Here is a 10,924-nt window from a genome sequence, read left to right on the forward strand (position 1 = left end):
CCTCCCCCCCCCCCAGTAAAATGAGAGGATGTCAGTACCGCTAGTAGGCGTGGTCACAGAACTCTTCCTCTCTGCCCTGCAGTGTGGAGGTCTGTGAACAGGGGCCAAGCACCAGATCCAGCCTGGCACCTGGCAGTGCACAGCCAGTGGGCTAAGGATTGGCTTTTCTTTCTTTCTTTCTTTCTTTAATATTTATTTATGCATACAGCACTGGGTGTGCAGGCCAGAAGATTCACCAGAGACAGAGTGGGGAGCAGAACGGGCAGATTGACTGAAATATACTGCTGAGGGGAGCAGCGGGCAGGTCAGGAGAGGTCTGCTGAACTATGTGGGTCAGCTCTCTGGCCAGGGATGGAACTCAGACCCTAGCTGTGATAGCGCTGAAACTTAACCCCTAGGCCAGCAGGGAAGCCCCCCAAATTATTTCTTATCCGACCCTTTGCAGCAAAGGCTTTGTGGATAGTGTAGCTCATGTAAAGCTCTAACGTCCCCTGCAGTAAGCACCATTACCCCACTTTACAGGGCCCCTCACAGCCTCACAGCCTGTAGCAGCACTGGAATCTGAACCAGTCTCCAGACTGTTCTTCAGAGGGCCCAAACCACCCCCTCAAGGTCTGCCCTAAACTCTCAGCCTCCCTGCCGAAGGCAGCGACATCCCGCCCGTGAACAGTTCCACACGTTAATGCATGCAGCGTCCCTACAGACCCCTGATCAGAAACGGTTTCCCCTCTCTTAGCAGACAGTGGGCGGCGGGACACTGCAGGGTACATTTCAAAAAGCTGACTGCCTAAAGCTCAAGAGCAGTGAGCGTAGCCGCTCTGAGTGGAGGTCTGCGAGCCCTTTGCTGCTGCGGCCTTAGTTACCTTCTTGATGTCCCTGCCTTGCAGATCCTGCACAATTACTACTACCGAGGGTACGAAGACGCAGTTTTGTACTTGAGGCGGCTGAGTAAGTAGCTGTGTGGAGCCCGAGGAAGGGGAGGAGTGGAGATGGGGTGGCGAAGAAAAGTAGAAGGACTGAGAAGAGCATCCCCCCAAAACGTTGGGACCTGGAGCAGACCTCCACCCAGGAGACCCAACCTTCTTACCCAGAACAGACCATTGTGACTAGAAATTAGAATCTCCATGGTGAGGGGGCTGTTAGGCTGAAGTAGGCCAGTGTGCTCTAGGGCTTTTATGGATTTAAAAGTTGTATTTAGGAAACACCTATGACTTCTGCATTTCTATGCCACCTCATGCTCTTCCATTCAATTCTCTTGCCAATCAGGCCATCTGGTGAATGTAGAACAAGGGTGAGCAGCTTGGGCTCTCAGTCTGTGGGAACCATATTGAGTCACCATGAGGGGTGCTGGGGGGGCTGGGAAATCATGGCCCACACGGCACAGACTCTGTGGCCTCTAGGGGGAAAGGCCAAGACCGTGGGTCCCACACACGCAGTCACCTAACCCCAGAAAGGTCAAGGCCAGCATCTTCATTAAAAGAGAAGAAAAACACTCTTCGTCTGTGGCAGTAATTCCTTAGGACATATTTCCATGAAAGGGACTCGTGGGTCAAAGGGCACTTTCGTACCGAATGTCCTGTGTTTATTTCCTTGTGGTTACCTGGTCTTTGTAACTGTCCTTTGCGGCGGTTGTGAAATAGTCCATCATAGTCGTATACAAAGCTCAGATCCCTCCTTCAAATTTCCAAAAATGTTCACTATTATAAGCCATCTGAGGAGGAGGTTTCGTGTATGTAGTTAAAAAAATAATTTAGGAATGAGATGGGGTGGAATGAGGTTTTTCCTAGGATATGTTTACTTTTTTTTTTCTTCTTTCAAAATTGCTTCCTGCTTTCTCAAGCTTCCCTGCCCTGATTCTTACTTTCTCCTGGGTCCTCTCTCCCAGTAAGAGGAGTTTGGAGCTGGAACACAGGATACAAAGAACTTGGGCTCCCCGAGGCTCTAATTCCAGGCTGAGACCGCCATCCTACCCCAGCCCCCACGCTGTGTATGCTGGGAAATAACTTCCACTCTCTGAGTCTTGATTTCCTGATCTGCAAAGTGGATAAAATGCTGCTTCCTGACCTCTATAACCATGTGATCTCAAGCTCGTAAACTCCAGGGCCTCATTTTTCTCATCTGTACAGGTGGGCTGCTCATGGACCCTACCTCAGTGTTTTATTGTGCAGACTAAAGTCGCGAGGCCACACAGACTTTTAGCACAATGCTCGGAGCACTGGCCGCTGTTTGGGTCGCCCACGCTGTGTCCTGGCTATGATCAGCCCATCCCACCACCTCCTCCACTGGTCACTGCAGGACAGACTGCTGTCCCCTAACTCTCCTCTGACAACTGCCCCATCCTCTACTTTTACTCCGTGTAGCTGTGAAAACTGAGCTCAGCTGCCCCAAAGGCTGACTACCTGGGGGTGTCTATGGGGCATGGAGATCAGGCGTCACCTACAAAGCCCTGGGAATAGGGCCAACCCCTGGCTGGCACCTGAGGTTCTTTCTGCCATCAGTCAGGGAGCCCCTGCATCTTTTCCACAGTGATGGTATAGGCTGGGGACTTGGGGCTTGGAGGGCTCCCTGGTTTTGATCTCAGATCTTGGCACAGACACCAACTGGCGAGTCCAGGAGACTCCGGCACATGTGGTTATGGTCCAGACACCTGGCTTCCTCCAAACTTGCCTCCTCCCTAGAACTTTTCTCCTCCTCTTGGGGCTCACTCTGGGAGAGTTGCAAGGTGGGTTGTTAAGTATCTCTAGCCTCCCCTGTTTCTTAGTAGCCCCTCTTCCATACCCTGGGAGGGACCCAGAGCCTTCTCCCTCTGACCAGTGCCAGCCGCACTCCCCAGTTGGTGTGGATATTTTCACAGGTATGAGCAGCAGCTATGAGCGTCAGGCAGTCTTACCCTGAATGGTGACTCTGAACAGCACATGACAGACATCCACTCAAGAACGGAGGCAGAGTGTAGAGAATGACCAGGTTTCTCAATGAGCCTGAGTCACGCCCGGTGGGAACGAGCACCAGAAAATGCCTGGTGCTGGCTGCTTTTGCTTTCTCTTCCACCCGGCCAGGATGCAAGGCCTTCTCAGTGCAGGCTTCCGCCGCACCACCTAAATCCTCTTGGGCTTGGTGGGGCAGGAGTTCTCTCCCAGAATGAGATGCGAGCAGGAACTACTGACACATTCTGAGAAATCATGCTTGGTGCCCAGAGTCACACTCTTAATCCCCACCTGTCATCTGGGAGCAGAACACAGGAGTCAACTCCAGCTTGCTTTCTGGCTGGGATCCGCTCCAGCAGGAAGTTGCACCCACAGGTGTCGTCCTCAATCCCTCAGCTCACATCCTGGCATCCTCTCGCCTCCCTCTGAAGAGCTCCCATCCACCTAATTACTCCTGCTGCCAGGGGAGCCACCCTCTCCGCCCCTGGCCCGCCCTGCAGCAGCCTCCGAGCGCAGGGAAGGGCACTGGTGTGGGCCTGCCGGAAAATCCACATTCCCCACACAGGCTGCGCACGTGGGTGCCCAGTGAGGTTGGAACTCAGAGGATGGCACATCCAAAACATTCATCTGGGAGCTGGAAGGATGGTGCTAAGTGAAATAAGTCAGAAGGAAAAAGAGAAATACTGATGGCTTCACTTACAGGTGGCATATAGAGAAGCGGGACAAAAGGTCAGGGAAGAAAACAAAACTTGGGAGCTGACCATAGATCTGAGCAGCACACAGCAGGGAAGCATGGGAGAGGGGTCAGAGGGGGGCAGGAAGAGCACTCCGGGCTGTGGTGATGGGTCACCATGCTGCTGTGGTGGGAGTGTTACAGGCTAGCCCAGAGTGGACTGGGCCCTCTGCCTGTGGGGCCTCACCCACACGCTCACAATTCGGTTATACTGCAGGCACACACAAAAGGGTCAATAACATGTTTATTTACAAAAGGGGAAAGGAATAGGAAACAACCCAGGGAAAGTGGGATACAAAGTAACTGGAATACCTCACGGCTAGGCTGACTGAACACAGGGTCAGCAGAGCGGCTTTCGGAGCAAGAGCATGAGAGATGCAATCGTGCTCTGTTTATCCCCCAAATATCCCAGAATTCCTGCTAGCTCCGCCCTTGGGTCCTTGCAGTTCTCTCCCTGGTACTGCTGGGAGTTGTAGTTTCCAATCACTGGAGTAGGGGATAGAGTTCAGAAAGCTGGAGTAGGGGGTGGAGTCCACAAGACTCTGCAGAGTTCCTTTAGGACATCCTTCCCCTTAATAGGAGGACTATGGGGATCACACCTGAGGGGAGACACCAGATACTGTGCAAAAATGAACAACAAAATTTAAGAAAATAAACAAATTGAGGATAAAGACAAAACACAGTATTCATGTTGCATCTGAGCATGCCTGCTCAGACCTTCCTTCTTCTTTCCTTTCCTCCTTCCTCCCTGCCATTCTTTCGCTCTCCCACAATTCAATAAGTTTTTCTCTCACTTTCTCTCCCCTCCAATCCTCCCACGAAGCAAGCATCACAATTCCTGAGCTCCTGTTTTGTCTTTATAGACTAATTTGCATTTTTAGCCTTTTATTCCAATGGAACCTTATACTTTTTTAAATCTGTGTATTCTGTGCAGCTCGAATGTTTTGAGATTCACCCATGATTTGCTTGGTATAAATAGTGCCTTGCTGTGCACAGCCCATTCCATGGTGTGAACATAGCACAGCTCATTTACCCATCCAGCTCAACAAACACCAGTGGGTACCCACTTTGGGGCTAGTATAAATAAAGATGCTGTGAACGCTCACGTGTGGGCTTTATAGGACAGATGTGTTCGGGGTTTTTTTTTTTTTTTTTTTTTTTTTTTTTTGCTTAGAACTGAAGTTGTAGGCCAGAGATATGTGGAGTGGTATGAGAAGATTCACCAGAGACAGTGGGGAGAAGAACAGGCAAATCTACTGAGATACACTGCTGAGGCGAGCAGTGGGCGAGACAGGAGAAGTCTGCTGTGCCATGTGGGTCAGCTCCCTGGTGGGACTTCAACTGGCACTGAAGCAGCCATGTAACAGCTTAGTTTCACAGTGCAGTGCTCCAAACCGCTGCGCCACCGTGGATGGCCAAAAATATACCTTTCTAAGCATTTTAAAGTGTGTATTCACATATATTTCTGTGGCCAATCTCCATAGCTTCTTCATCTCAAAAACTGAAACTCCGTACCCCTTGATCAATAATCCCTTTTCCTCCCACCTCTGGTTTTGACAACTGCCATTCTGCTTTTTATTTTTATGAGATATTTTCAGATACCCCACACTAGTGAATCATACAGCATTTGTCTTTTTGGGCTGGTTTATTTAATTTTGCATAATACCCTCATGGCTCATTCATGGTGTAGCATGGACAAGACATACTTCTTTTGAAGGCTGCATAACATGTGCCTTAACACATTTTCTTTATCCATTCATTCACCAATTTGTATTTGGACTGTTTCTACTTCTTGGCTATCATGAGTGATGTACAAATACCTCTTTAAGATCCTATTTTCAATTCTTCTGGATACATGCAGACTAAAACACACCCAGCATTTATGGTTAACTTTTTTTTTTAAGTTTAAGTTTTTTTTTTTTTAAGTATATTTATGCATATAGAACTAGAGGTACAGGGCAGTGAGAGGATTCACCAGAGACAGAGAGGGGAGCAGAACAGGCAGATTGATGAGGTACACTGCTGAGGGGAGCAGCAGGTGAGACAAGAGAGGTCTGCTGCACCATGTGGGTCACCTCCCTGGCCAGGGATTGAACTCAAACTGAAGTGGCTGTGACCGGCTTTGTAGTGCTTTGCTCCACTCCATCGCACTAACAGGAAGGGCCCTGTTTAATTTTTTGAGAAACTGCTGGGTTGTTTTTCAATGTCAGCGACCCATTTTACACTCTATGCAGCAGTGTGTGGGTGTTCCAGTTTCTCCAGGTTGTCACCAACATTTGGTATTGTCAGCCTTTCTAGTTTTAGCCTTTCTGAGAGATGTGTGGTGGTACCTTATTATGGTTTTAATTTGCGTTTCCCTGGTGATGAGTGGTGCTAGCATCTTTTAATTTGCTTATTTGCCGTCCATATACCTTCTTTAGTAAAGTGTCTGCTGAATTCTTTTGAACTTTTCATGCCCAGCCCCCACAACATTCAATAAGCTTTCTTTTTTGGAATAGTTCTAGATTTACTGAAAAAAATGTCAAAATAGTATGGAGAAAAGCACCAAAGGAAAGTTCTGTCAACTGAACATACAGACTTACCTCTCTCTGACCTCCTCTTTACCAGCTTAAAGCTTGCTCCTCACCTGTGCTCAGACCCCTTCCCCACTTTAGGACTTTCCAATTACCCATCATTCCTTTCCTCTCTTATTACCAACCTCCATCTCTCAACTGGGTCTTTACAAGACACTCTAAATCTACCCTACCCTCATGTATTTTAGAAAACTTTCCCTGGGTGCCCTCTCCTGATTCATTCCTGGCTCCTTCCTCTTCTCACTCTGCTTTTCCTCCCTAGACCGTCTCCTCCATAGCCACCCAGCTTCACTTTCCATGCACAGGCGGGCCTCCCAAAGACGGATCTCCAACCCTCATCTCTTCTCTGACATCCAAAGTCATATATTCACTGGCCCCTGTCATCTCTCCTGGGTCTTCACAAGTCCCCAAACCAACTCATAGCCCATGCTCTCCTCCTATGTCATGGTCTCTGCAAACAGTCCCTATCCCGCTGTATGTATCCTGTCCCTTCTTCCCCTTCCTAATCCGTCATAATTCTAAGTTATTGTATCTGCTAAACAGAATCTTCTATTTCCTCCCAGTGCCAGCTGCAAACACCTCTTCAGTTCCCTCTGTCTTCTACGCCCTTCTCACTAACTCTCCAAACAGCAGCCTCAGCAATCTTGTCAGAGTCAGAGCCTGGCTAGCACCTCCCTGCCCATAAGGCTTCATGGTCTCCGTGGAAACTAATAATCCTCAAGGCTGTCTCCCACCCCTGCTGCAATGTGCCCTAAGGCCTCCCCGCCCATGCCCCACCAGTGCCCCCACACCTCCCCCCTGCCCCAGTCACGCTGACCTTTCAGGTCCTGAGCCTCCTCGAGCTCCCGTGAACTTTGCATGCTGTTTCTATTGCCTGAAATGCTCTTCCCTGCAGCACCCTGACCTCCCTGGAGAACTGTGCCTCCAGATCGCAACTCAGTGTTGCTCTCAGGGACACCTTCCCAACTAAAACCTCCCTGCTTCTCTCTGTCCCGGTATTACATTCCTGCCTTGCCTTGCACTTGTCTTGGTTAAAACTTGAGATGAGGGTAGTCGGTGCCACCCCACACCAGACCATAAACTCACATACCAGGAGCATTCACACTTATTTTTGGCACATAGTTGCTCAATAAATTTCCATTGACCAAGCAAATCAACATGCAATCAAACACTCAATAGAGACTCACCTAAGTACAGAAAAGGCATTGAAAGTATGAATCTTATTAATGAAAGGAATTTGGGAAATCATTTTTGCAAATTTCTTCCAGATGCTAGGATTTAATAATGCCACCTCTTGACCCCATGCTGTTGTTTTTCCTAGATGCTGCTTACCTTAACTCTCCCTCCAAGAGAGTGATGTTCCCCCGGGTAGAAGTGTACTGCCAGATAGAACTCGCCCTTGGTAGCGAATGCCCTGAACACAGTCAGTCCAGCCTCCAAGCAGGGCAGGCTGACCCGGAAGAGTCTACACAACCTCACACACAATGCACTCCAGAAGGGGACGGAAGTGGTGGCCATGGTCCACCTGTGTCCCCACCTGCACAGACAGCTGAGTCTACATGTGAGTGGTCTGTGGAACCACCAGTTTCGCCACCTGTCTCTTCACTCTCCGCTGCATTGCCACTGGCCTCATCTCCAGCACAATCACCAACTGTCTCACCACCAGTATCGCTGCCAGCTGGGCACACACCACCCAGCTCACCCCCTGAGCTCTCCCCTGTGTCACCACAGCATCAGTTTCAACCACCTGGCTCATCACCCATATCCCCACCCTCAAAGTCATCTATGTCATGCAGGCCATCCATGGGGCCTTCACTTGTGGGGACTCCTCAGCTATCATCCCGATGTCCTTCAACAACAGCTGCAATGCCACCCATCGAGGAACTGGGTCCAGAACATCCCCAAGGTATGAGCCCTCTGGTTTCTTATGGCCTCCTCCTGTGTGGAGCCTCTCAGCAAGTGCGCAGCAGCACGGTGGCAGGTGACCATTGCTTTAGACACCTGCATTGCTGCAGGTGGCTGTGGTTTCTGCTGTTATCAGGCAGTGCTTGTTATGAGGACAGGCCGCCACAAGGGGGCAGTGTACTTGACATGTGTTCAGATCTTCAGGTCAGCGATTCTCAAAACTTAGTCCCCAACCTGGAACAGTAGCATCTCCTCAGAACTTGTTGGAAATGAAAAATTTCAGACCCTATCACAGACCTGCTAGTTCACAAACTCTGGGGCTGGGGCCCAGTGTCTCTCTTCTACTAGCCTTCCAGGTGATTCTGTTGCCTGCTCCCATTGGAGAACTATTGGAGTAAATAGCTACTGTGAAAACCTCTATGCAAGCATAGTATCTTCCAGACTGGCCCATGGACCAAGCCCGGAATGCTTGGTACAAGCCGCACAGAAACCGAGAGTGCACATGTTGAAATGTTTATAGCAAGAAGATATTGTCATGTCATCCAAGAGCCCGTTTAATTCCTACTAATTTGTTTATATTGCATTTCACAAAAGTACTAGCTCTTTATGTAACTAGTTCTCATTGCAAATAACATTTTTAAGAACTGATTCTTTGCTGTAGATAGTTTGAGAAGCACTTCTCTAGGGGCTGCAAAGATGAACAATTCTCAACTCCTTACCCCCAGGAAATGAAGGGATGGTATGAACACCAACCTCAAAAATACAGAGAATTATTAAGTAGATGAAAGTCCCATAAATGGAGTGTTGCAGGTACTCATAAAGAACAAGATCACTTCTCCTGGGAGGAATAAAGTCCCTCCAAGTGGGGGGCTCTCTTGGACAGATGAGTCGAAATGGGCAAGATTTTGATGATTGTGGTGTGTGGAAGTCAGTGAAAGGGAGGAGGAAAAGCACTTTAGATTTTTTTTTTTTTAATTATTCTTGAAGCTTGGGTGTAGAGCAGGAAAGTGCAAGGTGCATTCAGGTGAAGGGTGAGCCCCCTTGGCCAGCACAAATGGTGTGAGAAGGCCACAGGGAAAGCCCCAAATGACAGTCTGAAGCCAGTTGTGGGGTCCTCACAGCCCACCAGTCAGACTCCCGCAGTTACTGTGATAAGCAGTAGCACAGATGAGCAGATTTACTCCACATCAGGGTAGCCTTTCTCTGTTATAGGTTTGGTTTATTTCGTCACAGTGAGACAAAGTATCAGGACATTTAAAATCAGAGAATCGGCCAAAATGATTCACATTCTCTCTCATTTTCTGTTCATTGAAATGCATTTGTTTTCCTTAACTCCCAGCTGTGCCCAGAGACATCTGTTGTCAGGTACTGATTAACCCTGGCCCTGCGCTGTATTCCTCACATTGGGGGTGGCTAGAGGGTACGGGGAGTCCTGTGGTTTGCACGTGGGGCCAGTTTTACCCCTGGAGACACTTGGCAATTCCAGAGATGTTTTCAGCTGTCACCTGGTAGGTGACAGAATGTGCCTCTGGAAACACCAAGTGGGCAGAGGCCTGGGGGTGCTAACTTCCTCCAGTGCAGGACCCCTATAGCAGAGTATTTTCTGGTCCTTAAAGTAAGTTGAGTTGCCACTGAGAAGCTCTCGATTCAACCTCAGCATCACATCTTTGGCTGTCTGGGGGAGCTGGAGAGTGGACCCTTCCCGGGAGTTATCAATCACTTCAACATGGCCATATTGTCCTCAGGTTGGGGCTGTTCAAAAGTCCTAGGAAAAACCAAACAGTTGAGAAAATCGGGAACAGCCAACAGGTGGAGGAATCTAAATATATTCTATATTACTTTTATTTACATATATTACAGTATTATGCATTAATTTTCATGTATATCCCCATACTCATCAAAAACATGAAAGGAGCTGGTTTAAGATCAGTGGTTATGAAAATATTAACATTTTCCATGCCAGTAAATAAGAAAATAGCACTACATAAAACAGGTGACAGCCTCTATGCGGGATTTCTTGGACACTTTCCCTAACACAGTGCTACTGGTTGATAATATTGACATCACATCCAAGGCCAGCAGCTCCCCTTCAGAGGCCACGGCCCTGGGTCTCTGTCAAATCCAGTTACATGATTCCTGACCTAAAGATGAGAATTTGAATTTAAGAGACTACTTTGCTGTTCCTAAACCTTCTCACTTCCTTCCTAGTATCATTTCAAAATGACTAAGTTCTCCTCCACCACCTCGTCTCACACATGTCTCCTGTATTTCTGCTTTGGGCTACAGCTCCCCTTGACTCCTCAAATCCAGAATGCGCCATGTCTCTGGTAAATGTGAAGGAGACCACCAGCAGGCCTCATGCAATGTAAGTTTCTACCTAGTTGATAACCTGTTCTTTCTTCTGGTTGGGGGTGGGCAGCTAAGAGATAGCTTCCCTCTCGTGACCTGCCCTAAGAGCACTGAGAGTCCTTCCAGTCTGAAAGATGATAGCTCACCCCTTTACACTTCACAATCCACTCCCCTCTCTCCTCAGTGGGGACAATGTGCGGGAAATGAACCTCCTTGGGCTCCCTGCTGTGCCCATGGGTTGTGCTCCTGGGGGTGCAGCAGGAGCTGGTGCACCCCCTCCTGTCTCTTACTCTCTGGTGATGTCTCGGTGTAGGAGAGCTAGCCTTTGGTAAGTCCTGCATGAAATGAATTCGGGGACTATCAAAGACCTCCCTAATCCACAATATTTTCTATCTCCATGATAAAGAGGCTAATATCCTTAGGTTACAGATTACCCCCCC

General features: G+C 48.7%; 1 protein-coding gene across 1 annotated transcript in view; it reads left to right on the plus strand.

The window, feature by feature from the left end:
• Nucleotides 1-10,924, plus strand: part of PNPLA1 (patatin-like phospholipase domain containing 1) — a 43,219-nt gene that overhangs the window by 27,231 nt on the left and 5,064 nt on the right. Inside the window, exons 4-6 of the mRNA XM_012727185.1 lie at nt 888-948; nt 7,552-8,136; nt 10,422-10,500. Of these exons, the coding sequence (XP_012582639.1) occupies nt 888-948; nt 7,552-8,136; nt 10,422-10,500 (725 nt within the window). The remainder of the gene's footprint in view (nt 1-887; nt 949-7,551; nt 8,137-10,421; nt 10,501-10,924) is intronic.

This window comes from Condylura cristata, unplaced genomic scaffold, assembly GCF_000260355.1.
Source record: "Condylura cristata isolate star-nosed mole 26May11 unplaced genomic scaffold, ConCri1.0 scaffold00001, whole genome shotgun sequence".
Classification (NCBI taxonomy): domain Eukaryota; kingdom Metazoa; phylum Chordata; class Mammalia; order Eulipotyphla; family Talpidae; genus Condylura; species Condylura cristata.